The sequence below is a fragment of the Pyxicephalus adspersus genome, chromosome 1 (genome assembly GCF_032062135.1).
Source record: "Pyxicephalus adspersus chromosome 1, UCB_Pads_2.0, whole genome shotgun sequence".
In the NCBI taxonomy this organism is placed as follows: Eukaryota; Metazoa; Chordata; class Amphibia; order Anura; family Pyxicephalidae; genus Pyxicephalus; species Pyxicephalus adspersus.
Genome location: NC_092858.1, coordinates 137,343,612 through 137,361,567, shown reverse-complemented (window position 1 = coordinate 137,361,567; position 17,956 = coordinate 137,343,612). Strand labels below are relative to the sequence as shown.

General features: G+C 35.4%; 1 protein-coding gene across 1 annotated transcript in view; it reads right to left on the bottom strand.

Moving 5' to 3' along the window:
* The window catches only part of PHEX (phosphate regulating endopeptidase X-linked), a 101,581-nt gene that overhangs the window by 44,731 nt on the left and 38,894 nt on the right, over positions 1-17,956 (bottom strand). The window contains exons 7-12 of the mRNA XM_072428320.1: positions 16,209-16,325; positions 13,396-13,479; positions 10,745-10,890; positions 6,134-6,227; positions 5,366-5,494; positions 1,938-2,039 (exon numbers count right to left, since the gene is read on the bottom strand). Of these exons, the coding sequence (XP_072284421.1) occupies positions 1,938-2,039; positions 5,366-5,494; positions 6,134-6,227; positions 10,745-10,890; positions 13,396-13,479; positions 16,209-16,325 (672 nt within the window). The remainder of the gene's footprint in view (positions 1-1,937; positions 2,040-5,365; positions 5,495-6,133; positions 6,228-10,744; positions 10,891-13,395; positions 13,480-16,208; positions 16,326-17,956) is intronic.

The following is a 17,956-nucleotide window of genomic DNA, read 5'->3' as shown; positions in this document are numbered from 1 at the left end:
TATTAGATAGTTCAGTTTAAATTAACTGATAAACACACATGCAAACTGAATAAAAAATATTTTTGCCACTTCAACAAGCATCTATATATAGCGGAGAACTACTTGTGCCAGAGTAATACCCTTGAATTACTGTTATCCTTGCTCAAACTGCCCTTGAAATCTTATAAAATAAACACACTACACTCCAAACCTTGTATGTGTCCTTGACTAAATATTTCAGCTCTCTGCTCAAAACTTCTAAAAATATCATCATGTGCCTTATATAATCATACCCTAAATGCAACAATTATCAGGATCACTTTAATAATATAGGTTATATAGAGTAAAAATACCTATTTTTTTCATAGCTCTCTTATACAATACTGTATTATACATAACACTCTACAACAATACAACTATAAAGAGAATTAAAAAGCACATTCTTACATTTTACTACATCACAAATCTGAAAAAATGGAGTCAATGTTTCAATTTGTGTGATTCACTGGTAAAAGTAGGAGCTGAGTTTAAAGATGTATCTGTATGCTAAGCAGGTTATAACTAGAATTATTTGGTTTTTGGGGCCAAGCACAATCGGCTATACCTTACACAACAGAGAGATATTTCTATGGTTTCTAAAATGTGTAACACCTGAAGTCAGGGCGAAGTGAAAGGTTTGTTCCTGAAGATGGTTTATTGTAACTCACATTTCCAAATCTTCAAGCAACAACTGCAAGAGAAATTTGTTCTACAAGACCTTGTCTTACCAGAGACTGTGATTGCAAGTCTGAGCATAGAAAAGGTAGCCATATCAGTATATCAGTAAATGTGTGTGGTCCCTCTAAATCAGTGGTCGACAACGTTTCAGACCTCATGGACCACTAAATTCATCATTTTAAATCCACGCATGTGTGGGGAGCCGTGTGTCACTCAAAAGGGAAGAAACTTCCCCCAGGGAGACGTGATGATGCCAGAACCTGCCCAGTCTCCCACTACAAGCTACTACAAGCTCAGACCTGCTTGCTAAACATCCTGGGGGGACAGTAGCGCAGGGCTGTGACTATGGGGGACATGATCAGCGGGGCCAGCAGAAGGATGCACCGGCCAGGAAATTTTTCTCCGGACTACCACAATTTTCTTGCGGTCCGAACCACCAGTTGGTGACCGCTGCTCTAGTTGATGCCTGAAAGGTGAAGTACTGTATCTCCACGTAGGGCTACAGGGTAAATGTTAACTCAAAAGTGGGCAGAGGGAAAATGGCGAGTAGCTCTTATCAATGGGCCACCAAGAAATAAAAGAAGCCAGTCCATGACTAAGCCCACTTTTCAAAAATATCACTTTTGGTCAACTTGAGAATAAATATCAGATATAGAAAGACCCAAGAAGAAGCTTTTGTCACACTTAACCAAAACCCATTGTACTGTACATAAATAATATAGCAAACGTTTCTCTGCACCTTGTTCTGAGACAGTGCTTCCCCTTTAGACACAATAATCAAGGTTTTAACTGACCTACTGAGTACTAGATGATGAGGTTTCAGCTAACATTGATCAGAGTTCCATGATAACTGTATTTAACAGTTTAAGTCTTTGAAGAGAAATATTCTGTATATGCTTGAGTATACTTGCCATTAGAAAAATATTAGTTTATACTCAGGCACCACTAGTAGATGGTGTTGGGTTGCAGTTTGATAATAATAGTTTGTTACACACTTTACATGAGGAGACAGCACCATCCTCATAACTTGAATGTATTTATCAATGATATTGTATTGACATTTCTATTGATTACCGTTTTAAATGTTGGACACAGTGATGGACACATTTTGTGTCCTAGGTTTAAACCTAAGTCAAAGTATTTTCCTGAATATTTCCTGTTAAAATAAGTTACTCTGTTTATATTTGTATCAATTTATATTTTAGTAAATTTAAATAATAATAAAATGATAATGGTGGTACCTTTTCTTTGGCTTTTTCCTTTGTTTCCTTATCCATCCAGTCATTCTCATTCTCCAACATGTCAATGAATGCCCAACGGATACCTTCAATTACTTCCTCCATCTAGAGAACAAGAGGAAAATGTCACAAATATATGTACTAATGCTCAAAATGCTTTCAATACTTACATTGTATAGCTATTTTTAGCAAATCAAAATACACTCTAAGAACATATTTTTCTAATCAATCCTTTTAAAGGAACCTATTAGAAAATGTGGTAGTTGCCATTGCTGAGTGTCTTTTAATGTTTATGCTCGAAAGCTGAACTTAGTAAGCCAGTGACCTAGATCAAGCATGCATATATCAGGATGTGTGACATGCATTTGTTTGTTCCAGGTCAGTGACATACTAAATATTGATGCAAGAACAGGAATAAAAGCCCTTGATCTCCTACCACCAAAAGTCAACAAGGACTTGTCAGATTCATTTCCAAGAAGCAAGACAAGTCTTTAGAGTATACTTAGATGTCCAAGCAAGGTCACCAGTATTTGGTTACCACTATCAAAGTAATGTGCCTCTGTACCTGGAGCCATGACTGTAACAGCTTCATCCTTCAGCTTTTAGTGAAGTAAATTTATGAAAGACGGATTACAAGTATGCACATACCGGTAATATTTTAAAAGGATTAAGAATAATGATGAGCAAACCAATTTGTTCATTCCTGCATCTGATGATAAACAACCTATTATGTTCTTTCCAGGATCTAATTATATATCTGATAGAGATGTTCTTGGTGTTCTTTTTGCAAAACCACACTAATAATATTCCATAGTTAGGAATCAAGAAAGGGCAGCAGACATGGGAATGATTTTTATGACAATAAAGGATATAAACCTTCATGTGGGCATACTTACACTGCAACATTTTTCCCTTTAAAAAGGACAAAGCAAACAATCACTTGTAACTCATGATTTTTAAGCATGCCTGAATATCTTTGTGACAAATGACACATGCTTTGGTAACTGACAACAATTTATTTGGTTTCTAGCAAAGGTAGATTCTGTACAGCCACATTTACAACCTATCAAAAAATGTTCAGCATGTCTTGCAACACATTTAGAAATCTTTTCACTACAGTAAAACATATGTTTATTTAAGCCATCCAATGCATTGGATAAAATCAAGAAATTTTATGTGAGTGTTAGAGTATTGAAGCCTTCTGGCTCTACTTAAATATATAGCTTACGAAGAACTGACATTTGCGTGCAACTGGCATTAAAAAAAAAAGTAATACAGCTCTTTCTAATAAAAACTGATTTTTTTTTTTTTGCAAATCTCAGAAGGACCATGAAAAGATGCTAAAGTTAAATGTTTGGAGAAGAACATCATTTGGATTATATAGCCAAATTGGTGTAAAAACTGGTAATAAATTGTACATTGATAATTCATTAATTACAATACACTGTATATTATGATACAACCTAGAAAGTGAGATTGAGTGCATTGCATAAAGCAAGTGTTACATTCTTGCTCAATGCTACAGAGCAGTCTTTCCTAACCTTTTTACATTGGGAAACCCTAAAATAATTTTCTGGTCTTGTGGAACCTATCCTATAGTTTCTATATCCACAGTTTACAGTATAAAAACATAGAGGTTAATGGGAAGAATGCCCTTTAGGTTGCTGGCCAGTGGGAAAAATCACGCCCTTATAAATGGCCAAAAATTCCTTTGGGGGCAGTTACACTGACCATAGAGGCACAAATTACTTATTGTTCAAGGAACCCCTAGGGACCTCTGGAGGAACCTTAGGGTTAACATAATCCTGGTTGGGAACATTTATAACCTAAGTCCACATTGTAAACATGAGGTATGTAAACATAAATCCTTAACTCAAGTGCACATTTTCTATTATTGTTAGAGGATATTTAGTTTTTTTTTGTCTTTTAATGAGCATAATCTGCCAATTTAGTATTTTTAAACCTTAGCACTTTGTCCTCATTTGCACTGTCCTAGCAGAACATTCTCAGGCAAAAAAACAAGAACTTCTTGAAGATCTTTTTTTAAGAATGCTGAACATAAAAGGTAATTTTTATGTAAAACACTTCTAATAGCAATAAAGTAGGCAGTTTTGATATACAGTACCCCTGTTCCCCTCTCCTTTTGTTTAGGATTGTTTAAAATAAAACCTCAAGACATTATCTAAAGACTGAGCCTGTGGCCCTCATTTAATAAAGCTCTCCAAGACTGGAGAGAATACACTTTCACCAGTGAAGCTGGGTGATCAAACAAACCTGGAATGGATCTGGTCCAGGATTTAAAGCATTTTCTAACAAATAGCAAAATGACATTGAAGAAATCCATTCCAGGTTTGCTGGATCACCCAGCTTCACTGATGAAAGTGTATTCTCTCCAGTCTTGGAGAGCTTTAGGAGGAGATAACTTGCAGAAATGTAGCTGTTCCTATCGGGTGCTGAACATATAATTAGTTGTCAATTTGCACCTATTAATGTATCTGTTTAGACTTGGCATATTTGCCAGAAATCAATATGGCACACAGAGCTCTTTTCAGTCCCAAACTTGTATATGTTCATCTTTTAACTACTCAATTCATAGATAAAGTTTGATATTTTCTCTAGTTTGTGTTTCATCACCCTGATGTGAGATGTTCATTTGTGTACACATCAATACTTTTAAGAATTATTAGCTTATTCTTAATATGTTAAGAATAAGCTATGACTGGCTGCCGGCACTCCGTGCTTTCCCACTAGATACCAACGCTAGAAAGCTTTCTTTTTAAATAACCTAAATGTTCCCTTGGTTAGCCACTAAACGATATAATTTGCTTTATCGCAGAACAGCAAGGGCTCCCTAAAAACACCTACAGAGCTTATTACCAATAAACTCCAAGGCTTTGACTAAACAGCAATATGGGAATCGCCCGCATATTACATCGCAAAAAATTACATTATATGCTTAGTACACATGGATTCTCCAATAAATTTCAAACAAATTTGATGAGGGATCTGTTCAAGCAGTGTCAACATCGAGGAAGCCAGTAGGTGAAACGCGTAGGAAGTCGAGTCCATCATTTTTTGTTTTGTTTGGATGATTAAATACCCAGTGTAAGAAAATGTAAAACACACGTTTTCTAACTTGTGTATACAGCACAGAATCTATATGTTCAGTTAAAGTGACAGCATAGTAGATTTCTGTTAGTTTCAGGGGATGATGTTAAACCAATAAAATGTTTACTGTTTCTTTTACAAAGTTTGCCTATAAAAGCCTGCCTTTCTTCTCTCCTTCCTCTATTATACAACAAATATATTCAGGCTAGGCAATTTATTTTCGTATATACTTTGGGGTACCCCTCCTGAAGAATTCCCACACTTTTAATAAATATAGAGTTATTAGAATGTTAATTATAATAATTATTATGTTTGGACTGTACCATCAATTTCTTGTCTTCTTGAAAGAATGCATCTACAAACATCTTCCCAACAGCATACGGAAGTGCATTTTCAATATAATTTACACATCTGTCCCACCGAGCTGCCAAAGAATTTGTCCCCAGGAGAACCTGCATTATGAAGAAATTAGACACTTAATATTCCTAAATGATTAAAGACAGTTACTGTAGCTTTATGACACATTGCACTGTCACAAAAATTTAGAAGGTGGGCTAATAATTGTACATTGTTGAGAAACATTATTTATCATAGTATAAAGTGTATTTCTGGTCAAAATTTAAAAAAAAAATATTCAGTGTATAACCGCAATACATGGACACATTGTCCCATTGGACAGGACCAAACTGGAAAGTATGGCCCTACAGCAGTGAAGGTTTGTTTGAGAATTGTACAGTATATGAAAGTAGACTATGGAGATGATTGCCTATCTGGCAAGTTAGCATGAATTTTTTCTATTTTTGCAGGGTCTTTAAAAGATTAAAAAAATGTAAATGTGTTACAGAGATGTACTGCATACTCTCTATGTGTGATGAAGAATAGGTTTAAAAAGCAAAAAAAAGAAAAAAATTTTATACGCAAGTAAACAATAATAAAAAAGGTCATCAATATATACAAACTCATAATGCAATGGAGGTATTCACCTCAAATTTCCACAAATAATTTTCATATTTGTGTTTGTATAATGTTTTTACTTTTGTTTGTACCTATAAAAGACAGGTTAAATATGGATCTTGGTATTTTTTTCTTACCCGTGCATACTCTAGCTGTCTATACTGAAACCTTCTACTGAGGTTTGAAATTCTTGAATACACAAATCTCCATATTAGGTAGTTGGCAACAGTCCTGGAAAAATAAGAAAAACAAAAATCAATGTGAACTGAACATTGGCTGTTTTCTGGTTATTACTCTCAATAGATTTTATGTATCAGCGTATTATTTTAACATGCAGGGCTGGATTGTGTAACCATGACCTGCACACGAGCTACAAGTGAGGACAAGAAAAATGTATGAGAGGCTTAATCATATTAAACCATAGAGTACAGTAATAAATTAATAACCTTAAATCTAAAAATGTTTTAAAAACATAAAACCCTATTTAGGTTAAAAAAAAACATCTAAATACCTGTGTATCTAAAGAGCCACAGATTCAGTGTATTATGTTATGTCATGCATGGGCCTCATAAAGTTAAAAACAAAAACTTTCTTTACATCCTCTTAGTGAGCCAAATCCTCCCATGTGCTGCTTATGCTCCCCCTTACGGGCTTGTAAATCAGTAGGGACAGTGCTGATAGCCATGGCCCCAATTTTTTTTCATTCCTCTGACAATGCTGCATTGGCACTCCAGAACAATAGCTTGCACTTGAAGGACAATATTGGCAATATTGGCATTTGTCAAAACTTTAAGGGGGGGGAGAAAACTGAGTTCAGACACATTTACAATTAAGTAACAGTGCTGGTGTCACAGTTTCATTATGTTCACGCTACATCTTCAAATACATTTCATAATTTAAGCCAAATACCCCACAGAGCACTGTGACCAGATCTGACCAAAACTTTATCTGAGTCTATGTGTTTAAGTAAAATCAGCAGGATTATAACCAATCAGTGGCAGATGTTCTCTATTCTGTATGCCATATGTTCATGATGTCCATGATATCATGGGAAAATCTGCATTGAAAGCTTGTATTTGTTAGCATGTTAGGAGGAAGGATCTCCTGCACCCAATGACTGCTTGTTGAGAACAGGAGATTGGAATTAGAGACAACTGTCGTGGATCTTTTCCATGCAGGCCTTTTCTTACAATGCCCAGGGTTTGTTTTTTTTATATAGATCCAACAAGAATTTAGGTTTTGCTATATGACGCTCTAGAAAACGACCCTTGGGTTCTTCATATTGGCAAAAGTTGTCAAGATGAAAAAAAACTGACGTAATGCTGGAGAACATAACACAAATCAAACACCTTATTCCTTGACCTAAGATCTACCTAATAAATCAAATGAACAATTTCTGATTTGTCTGGTTTTTATTATTTTTACTGTGTGTGTAGCTACAAAAAGTATTCTTATCTTAATCCCCATCCCACCAATCATAACCATTAATGCTGGTGAATTCTAAAGCTAAAAAGCTATCAATTTTTCACTTCCGATCATACTGTAATTTATTTAAAATCACTTTCACTGACTGAGAATCTAGTCCTAGATTGGCTTTTATTAACTTCATTGACTGCTATTTCTTAGACACCTGATTAGAATCCACGTATATAATCCACTTATTTTCTTGCCTCTATTAGACTTTCAATATGATAAATGACGTTAGAAAGATATAGGAAGTGTTGGACATAATCTGCATGTTACGATTCCCACAGATCTGTGGCATCTTTGTGCAGTCACGTATCAATCTTACAGAGCTGCAACCTGTTTAGTATTTTTTTTACCTTTACTGTTATTGCTTTCTTTTTTTTCTTTGTTCTATCTTGATCTGTTATTATTTTTGGCTTCCTAGTTTGGCGAGATTACTATCCTACTTCCTTAGCCTCACCCTATGTTTTATCCCATTTACTTAAGCCATGCCAGAGCATGTTTGGAAGATTTAGCCTGTTATTGAGGTTAGTGGCTCTAACCCTGATTGTCACGCTTGTAGAAAAAAAAGATTACCATCAGGGCAGAAAAGACCTTCTATTTTTCACACACTCAAGAAAAAAAATTGTATTTTTTGGTTTTCAGTTTAAGTTGTCTCTTTTTCTTTTTGAAAATAATTTTTTTTTCTTTATGGCATTTTTAACTTTAAATAAGAAAAAGGAAACCCTCTCCAACTTCTCTCTTTCCACCATAGAATAAGGTAATTCATCATTCAGACCTTTTACCAATGCACCAGTCTGGTTGTTTTAAATCTGCAAATAGCAGATAATGAAAAATGATGAGTAAGAGAATACCACCTGAAAAATTGGGCAAAGCAAATAATTTTTCTTTTTTTTTAATTTTCTATTTCTATGACAGTGCAATATATGTTATAAGTGTTACTATATTGGGCCTGATTTATTAAAGGTCACCAAGACTGGAGAAGATAGACTATCATGGGAGAACCTGGATGATCCAGCAAAGCTGGAATTGATTTCCTTAAAATCATTTGCTTTTATTTGGCAAATGTTTTCAATCCTGAACCAGATCCATTGCAGGTTTGCTAGATCACCCAGGTTTTCCCATGAGTCTATCTTCTGCAAGTCATTAAAACATTTATTAAATCTGACTCAATGTTTATAACTACCTTCTTTTACACTTCCCTACTCCCTTAAACCACTGGCAAAGCTCAGATAAATGCCTAGTAATTTCTGGTATGGTGGGACATTTGGTGCCTCTTTGCAATATAGCATTTTGTGTCTAAACGATCAATCACCAGTGTTGGATCCGCTGAGAGAAACTTGCTAAATCCTAGATGTTGACTAATAAGCAAGAATTTCTTGGTGGACAATTGGGAAGGTAAGAAGTGCAGGGATGATAAGTATAGAGAATTTATGGTGCCTGTAATACAGTAAACCTAAAAGGGGCAACATACAAATGTGCCATCTTTACACTAAAATTCTGTGATTTTTACACATAATAAACTGTTGTTGGGTGCTATTCTTATGTTATATTGCATTCATGAACATTTTTGATATCTTCATAATGTGAAAGATTGAAAGACATCGCCTGCCCTTTCTGCAATAAAGCCGCCTGCTTGCATTTTTTTGTCTTTTAGGTTTAGTTTCACTTTAAGTGTATTCAGGTTTCTTGGCTTTCTGCTTTCTTTTATATACAGTATACTCTGCAATATTACAATCACATACTTGTTTTCACTTCCCATTAATACTCAGATCTATCATAACAACTACATACTTGCAAGAAAGGGTTTTGTAGCATTCCCTGTAGCTGCTAAATACCGATTACACAAAATTGTGACCATAAAATAACACACCACCATATATAGAATGTACTTATTACAGAAATTACTCAGCGAACACTGTGCATAAATGTGAAAATGTGTTTATAGATGCGGCAAGGGCAAACAGTAAAGAGAGGTGAAATGCAATTCCCAACATACACTGCAATATTTTATTGTGTTTTATTCCTTGGATAGCTGAAGAAGCATGCCTTATAAAGTCAAGAATTCAACACTTCACAGGAATTCCTTTAATCCTAAATGAAATGTCTTGCATTGCTGTGAAATACATTGAGTTGACATCTGACAAGATTGTGAATTTCCATTAATCTCCAGCTACTGCTAAGTGTCCTATATCCCACACCTCTTAGAGCTGTCACAGGCTACCAATCATGAATTGTTCAGGGGAGGCTGCTTACCAGAAAACTGAGTTTTATATCATTTAGACATCCTATTTGTGTGTACCGAGATCTATTATTAAAATCAACAAGCTTCTCCATGAAAAAAGTCATGTGGGCAGGAGAAGAAAACACAAAAGCCATACATAAACATATAATTTACCCAAAACCCAGTGTATTACATTTCCATCAACACTGCAAATTTTACGTGAATGTAGCATTAGAAGCTGGAGCATGTATCTTGACCTCACTTTATTTCCTATCTGATGGACTACAATGATCAGTCCTCTCCTTTCTATCTGTTTTGCTCTAACCCTCACCTTTGAACTGTTGTAACTCAACTCATTTAGCCTCAACTTCTTATGTGGGCATTTCCAAAATGTGGTGTATTTACCACTTTTGACACCCAGAGTGATTTGTTTTTTTAATCATCCCCTTTCCAATGACAAAATCATACTAAATATTAACTAACAAATGAAACAATAATAATATTGGGTAGAAAATCAAGGCGGATAGTAAAAATGGTACTGCAAATTAATATTCATGGTCAGGTAAAAAGCTCCTGAACACATTGGTTGCCAGTGTAGAGCTCCTTAATAATCCTGGTAGAGGTGCCCCATTTGGATTGATGGTCAATGCAGGAGGTGACCCGCTTAGATTGATGTTTAGAGTAAAAAGAGGACCTGTACACTGATGGTTGATAGAAATGATATCTTTTTACATTGATGTCTATGGGTAGAAGACTTGGTGCTGGAACTATGCAGGCATCATCAAGCAACAAATCAGTCCACCACTATTCTGCCACTCCTAGCATCCTCTGAAGGTACTCTACTGTACATTTTATTATTTTTTTTATTAATATTATTATTATTATTATTATTAGTAATAAACAGGATTTATATAGTGACAACATATTATGCAGCGCTGTAAATTAAACATATAACAGAATCCTAGCTGAGAAAGGCTGATGTAATCCGCATGCCTGAATGACTAGTAGGTGTACGTATTCATGAAGATTTTTGTTCTAATAAATAAGGCAAACATACCTCTTGTCTTCAGATTCTAGTATCTTAAACAACTCTTTAAAATACTCTGGTACTCGAACAATCACATTTTCTGATGAATCAATATCTTTAAGTTGTGGATACACCTTGAAGTCAATGACTTTCTTCAAGTAACCTAACCAATCAAACTGTAAAGGAAGAAAAATGTCAAGAAATTATTGAAAATGTAAATTTGGACTAAGAACTGGTGAAACACACAAGTGAATTTAAATTTTAATAAATTTAAATTTCTAAATGCAGGCAGATAATTTTAGTAGGCATCTAAAGGTATGTGTAAAGATGGTCAGATAAAGAATGGTGTAGAATTCCCTTGACGTCTTAAGCCTGAAGCTACTCTTGCCCCTACCCTGCCCTCTAATTATTGGTTTGTCATTGTAATCGGCAGCTTTAACAAGAACAGATGAAGCTGGAGGAGCATTTATTAAACATCTATTATCTTTGTACTATTGAAAAAATCACAAGTGAACTAACCATATTATAATATTATAAGTCATTTTATGTATCTTATACAGTTTTTGGGTGATCAGTAATTGTGGTATACCTTTAAGACTGTAAGTGTCCCGTCCCCTTACTAATAACCCTGATATCCCTTCTTGAACATGTGCATTGGCAAAAAATAAAACAAGTTTCCTCTGGACTCTTTTATACGGGACGGATACCGGGACAAAGCGGGACCCGATGCAAGACAACCCCGGATTGATCAGACTGTCCTGCGCGATTGAAGGTAAATGTATTTTTTTTTAGACACTTTTCAGTTTAGTTCCTCTTTAAGAGGGGATTTATTATGTCAGTATGGCAGTATTGTTATATTCAACATGTATGCTCAACTTTGGACTGCGGTTGTGGTTTTTGAACTCCTTTTATCAAATATTTATCAGTGTCCTCTGAACTCTAAAAACTTACAAAATGCATCTTTAGATCACTGCTACAGACATATCAGTGGTCAGGAGGTACTTAGGAAAGCTTTTACTTGCATAGGACATTATTGGCTTCATTAACCCCCAATATGTCATAATGACAGCTCTGGCAATCCACTGAAATAAATTGAAGGTGCAACATGTGCTTTTAATTCGAGGGGGGGGGGTTCTATGTTCATTGTTTAGTTTATTAGGATCAGCAGGAGGTGAAAGTTGTTTGAAATTTTAGTCCTTATCAGGGATTGGGAGGACTGGTACTGGAGTAAATATTTAGAGAGGTTATAAGGCCGTATTTGTGTTGTAAGAAAAACCCTGCAGATATTTAGGTTTAGTTAACTGAACAGTGCAAAGTGAGATGAAGATGTAAAAGCTACAATAACCCAAAGCATCTAGTGATATTGGCTCTGATTCTGGTTGGTTACTTTGTATTACTGTAGACTATCAATGATTTCTGCAGCAATCATTAAATATATAATTGATGGTGTTTTCTTCACAATAGGGGTGTATTCATTAGGGCAGTGCATGGAGAAAGGGTAATATTTATAGTCCACTAAGCCATAAAAATCAGTCATGAATCATCTCATAACTGATCTGATTATAGTAGGCTAAAATCTAATTGACTTCTGTGGGTTGCCCCACTCTGCATGCCATCATTTCTCTTTACACAAATAATCTAGTATGGTCTTTTTATGGCATTTAGTTTGCCAAATCACTGTGAACATTTTTCTAAAACATCCCCTTGTTTATTCGTTGTTGCATATCAGTGATTCAGTAAAGCCTATTTAGGTCTTGGCCTTACAGCCAATTTAGGTCTACATATAAGAACTCCAATGATTGCTGTACGTCATTGCTTAAAGCGTACCTAAACCCACAAATTTCACTTTACATAAAAGGGTAGACAGGGACCTTGGGTGCTGCTTTGCCTTTTCGCGCAAAGAGGAAAATTTTCCGATCTCACTCATGCGCAGTGAGATCGGCAAGTTTTTCTTCCATCCTTCATCACCCGATCTCACGCCTGGGTCAGGTGATGTAGGATGAAGAACCAGGAAGAAAAGGAGAAGATGGTGGCACCCGGCAGGTCCGGGATGGATGCTGGAACAAAGCGAGACCCGATGCAGGACACCCCCGGATTGATCGGACTGCCCTGCAGGATTGAAGGTGAGGTGAAGGTGATTGAAGGTTTTTTTTTTAGGCACTTTTCAGTTTAGTTCCTCTTTAGGAAGGGATTCTTCATGTTAATATCGCAGTATGGTCGTATTCAACATGTATGCTCAACTTTGGACTGCGGTTGTGGTTTATCAGGGGTTTTTGGACTCCATATATCAAACATTTATCAGTTTTTATCTGTAAAAGATCTATCAATCTGTATCTGAAAACCTTCTTTTAGGCTTCATACATTAATGACAGGCTTTGTCCATCTGTCACAGTGGATGATATTTAAAGTCATTCAGATTGAGTCAATATCAGGGTTGGTAGATTAATAGAAATAACATTTCCACCACAATAAAATATTAAGGACGCAGTATTTACCCTGAGATTCAATGTACTAATGCACTCACATTATCATATGTACTCATACTATCACTACTTGATTATTTTAAAATTCTTGTAATATCATCTCTCATAATTTTGTCATGAAATAAATGTGTAAAAGAAACAAACACAGAATAGACTGTAATTAAAAATGTAAATTAAAAACAAAATATAAAAACTGACCTGTGGGACCATAGAACTCAACTCTGATATGTTCATTTTATTGTACATGGATTCACTTGTCTTGTTTTCATGAGGTACTGTTATCTGTAAAAATAATAAAATAAAAGAACAAAGTCAAACAAGAGCCATGCCAAACAAAATCAAAACATAATAATAATATCCGTTAAATATGTCAGGTTAATGCATCACTCAGCTATGAAATTAGCATAGCTACACCCTAACATCTGACCTCAGCCCAAGCCTTAAGTTGAAGGCATTATTTTTTTTTTGAACAAAAAATAATGATATCCAGTACAATACTTATAAAATATGAACCATCCCAAATATAATTTTTTTTTAACTTACAAAGATAGTGGGACTTTAAAGGCAATCAATTTGACACTAATTAACAATAAATATGATTCTTTAATTTTTTCAACTTGTTAATTTCAAAATGGTAAATAATAATACATGGATTACAATGCTGTATCCTCCAAACACATTGCAATTCTCAGTTATATACATTGATTACAATGCTGTATCCTTGACGCGTTTCATGGCGCTTGACCACAATCAGGAGGAAAATTCTACAAGACCTATACCAATCCCATGAAATCACAATCCCCTCACCAAGATGGCCCCGGAGGCCAGCAGAAAGCAGTGAGGCGGGTATCAATCCTAAATTTGCACCTTGAAATTGAATTGGAGACTTGTACCAGCACTGGTGCAGAAGAATCCAAACCTTTGCAGCATTATTTTCCTTGGCAAGGCTGAACACAGGCAAGACCTGCTCCAGAGCCCCCTTTCTGACATTTTGTAATTCATGTATTTTCAATAATTTTAACATTTTGTAAAGTTGAAAAAAATTAAAGAATCATGTTTAGTGTGAATTAGTGTCAAATTTAAGTCCCAATATCTACCTTTTAATACCTTTTAAGTCCCAATATCTATGGAAATAAAAAAAAATATAATAATATCATTATTTTGTATTATCTTGTATTTGTATAGCGCCAACATATTAAGTCCATTGTCATGTCACCAAGGGCAGGTTCAGACCTGCAGCGGGAGCAAGTGATGCTCCTGTATGGCTTCCAGCTACTGGCCTCTTAAAGAACAGGTGTTTTCAGATCTGAATGAGGGCAACAGTAAACAGCACTGAACCTCTCACTGCCCCCTCATTCATTCTTTATTGAGCAGCTGCAGGTAGACACTACATGTACATACACATTTCTATAGGTTACTGGGGAAGTCCATCACAGTGATGAGCAGGAGGTAGAAAGGAGCTTGGTCACCCACACTAGTTAGGGTCAGAGCTTTAAATATCAGAATAGCCCATAATTCACCAATGACAGCAAGGAGATGAGGTCTGCTGCAGGTACTGTATGTGCAGACACTTCTAAGTGTCTCATATTAGCAAATACGGTCTAAACTCCAGACTTTTACCCATTTCTGTCTCTCAGGTAACTTTAACTGACACCAATCATGAATGTGCCATTCTTTCCACTGACAGCCACACCAACCAGTTGTGGATATAGTAATTATTGACAGGGGATTGCCTAGGAAAAATTATTTTAAAAGTTCACCAATGCTAAAATGTTTAGAAAGTCTGATCTATATACTTGGAGGAATTTAGCCATTAAAATAGAAATGAAAACTAAATGTGTTGCTGACCCACTTTTTACTTTTTGAACTATATAACTATATTGATTGCTGGTATATTAAATATGTTCTCATCTATAAAATAAATAATTAAGTACAACCAGGCTCCAAATCAGTGTAAGATATACTTGCAATATACTGTATTTAATCTGCACCCCATTAATTATAAAGAACAAGTGTAGCCATAGGAACTAGAATACTCATATTTAAATCATACTGTCATTATGCTGATCCCAAAGTGAACTGTTACATGCATACTTTTTACATCTTAACAAATTTTAAATTAATCTATAAAACTTGCTTTCTCCTGGAGCATGAAAACCCAGACTAATTGGGATCTGGATTCATAAGAGGAACTTAAGAAGGCACTTATGGCCTCATAATGCATGATTTCATTCTTATGATGGAAGTGGTACGATTCAATCCATTTTTCCTGAGTGACTTCTAAGTTATGTTTTTTTCCATGTCCTCGGCAGAATGACTTTTCACACTGAATCAACATCTCCCCTAATGTTTCTTAATGACTTTTATAACCAGTTTATGAATAGGGATTCCTGAACCAATATTAAATCTTAACTCAGGCATTAAAAAACACCATTTATTTCAATTATGGGATAGGTTAAAAATGACAAAATATACATACATATGACAAGATTATATGAATTTGTCTTGATATAGTCCTACTATTACCCCTGTACAGAAGGACTAAGAAAAGATGGGCCAGCAGTAGAACATTAGGATCTGCTATAAAGTCTTTTAATAACAAGAAGAGAACACAGAGAGCATTTTTCCCCAATTCTGCTGCTCCTTCCTTGAATAGTTATGTAATCTATAAATGAAGGCAAGGATCTATTTAATTTGTTGAACCCCATTGAGGTCTAAAGGGGATGAAGTTCTTGGGGTACTTTCCCTTGTATGTGAATTTTATGAGGCTGTTTTCTCTCTGAACAGATGTTTTTAAGGGTGATACATTCACCTAACATTCATATGCTGTTTCCTCCTTTCATTAAATATTCTTCGACCATGTTCTCTACTGAGCGAATGTTGGTGTTTTACATTTGTGCTGAGAACACCCAAAGATTACTGCTATTAAAACATATGCACCTGGAAGGTTCGAGGAAATGTTTGAGAGTATTTGTATGTATTAATTTGAGAGTAATTGTATGATTACTTACCTGAGCAAGTTTAGTTTCCAGGTCAATCAATGCTTTCATATCAATTTCTGCCCTTGTTTTGTTGGCACCAAGAAAAACGGATACATCAACCATAAAATGTAATAAGGATTCTTTGTACTGAGGAAGGAAAAATAAAATAATGTAAATATGATGTGGCATATGTTATAGATGCACTTCAGTCAACATTTGGGAGCCCACTTTTAGCTTAGTACTTTAATAGGAACAGTTGGTGAGTCATAGTTGGGTGGGACCCATGAAAACAGTCAAGGCCCTCTTCACCCTGATTTGATGTATCAGCACCTGCTTTTGTATCAGGGGGAAAAGTTATAGCCTAAAACCAAGTGGTTCAGGTTGGAGGCTGTGTGCAGCATGTGGGCTGGAAAAACCTAGTAGGTCTCTAAATCTGGGTCTGTGGGACCAATACCGCCGATGGGCGTGTCAGTCTGGGTGCAAGCTGTAAAGCTGAAGGTAGTAGGACTGAGCAGCCCATGTTGATTAACGTTTGAAACTAAAACACGTGCTACCCCTGTGAGTACCAGGTCCAATTCTCCTGTGGCTGGTTGGGCGTCAGGACTTTACTTGCCAACCATTTGGATTTTTTTTTTTTTTTTTGCTGATATCAGCTTTTTTGTTTCACTGGACTAAGTTGCTTTTGTTTTATTATGCCTAATTGAAGCTGTTTTGGAGTTATGCTTGCCCTTCAATAAACAGACATTAATAAAGCACTACAATGTCCTGTGATGTACTGATCCCCCTAATATCACAATATATATAATATATTATTATTATTTATATATATATTTCAAATATATTACTAATAAGAAACCGAAGCCAATATGTATTCCAAGCATGTCCCTCCATTGTATAAATATTGGAAAAAGGATTACAGTACAAATACAAGTGGAGGAACATATACCATTCCACCACTTCTTCCAAGTTAGAACATTATCACAGCCTGTAATATTATCTAAAGTGTATGATGTCTCCCAGAAATGCACCACAAATAGAAACTAGTGATGATTAATTATTCATATTCTTAATAGGATGCTAAATTGGATCATATAAAATCATTACCTGGCTTGGAATTACAAAAAAATTGAATTACTGGGTATTTTCAAGCTGACTATCTTTTATGATAATGAAAGTTGAATAATTATGGTCCAGAGCTACTTCTTTGCAATTTTTATAGTTGAATCTTCAAAGAAGAGACTTCATAGTTAATTAGTATTGGTTTCTTTGTGGTTTAATAAAGCACTGTGTGGTGCCACTGTGAGATTGTTATTAGATGTAATTTATACAAATGGGTTTAGGCATTGGGTGGGAAGACTTTTTTCAATTAATTTTACTACCATGGTGTTCAATTTGGTACTGGAAAAAGAACAACCAAACACATGGTTCTTTAAATAGGATTTTTTAACACATGGGGCTCTTTTTTTAAAACAAGGAATCGGACATTCCCTCAAACATCATCCAGGTCTATGTGTTTCATTGGCAGTATTTGATTCTCACCAGGGAATGTTTGAGATAATGTTGGATTCCCTGTTTTATAAATACAGCCCATAAAGAATCACATTTTTCTTGAGACAATTGATGTCCATTTGACAAGTTATTTTGTTTATATTTATTGTATCCTAAGAAGATTCCCTGCAAAGTAATCCTTTTTTGTGTCAGTCTAGAGCAGTGTGTCTAGAGCAGTGTTTTTCAAACTTTTTTAAACCATGGCACATTTTTTACATTGAAAAAATTCT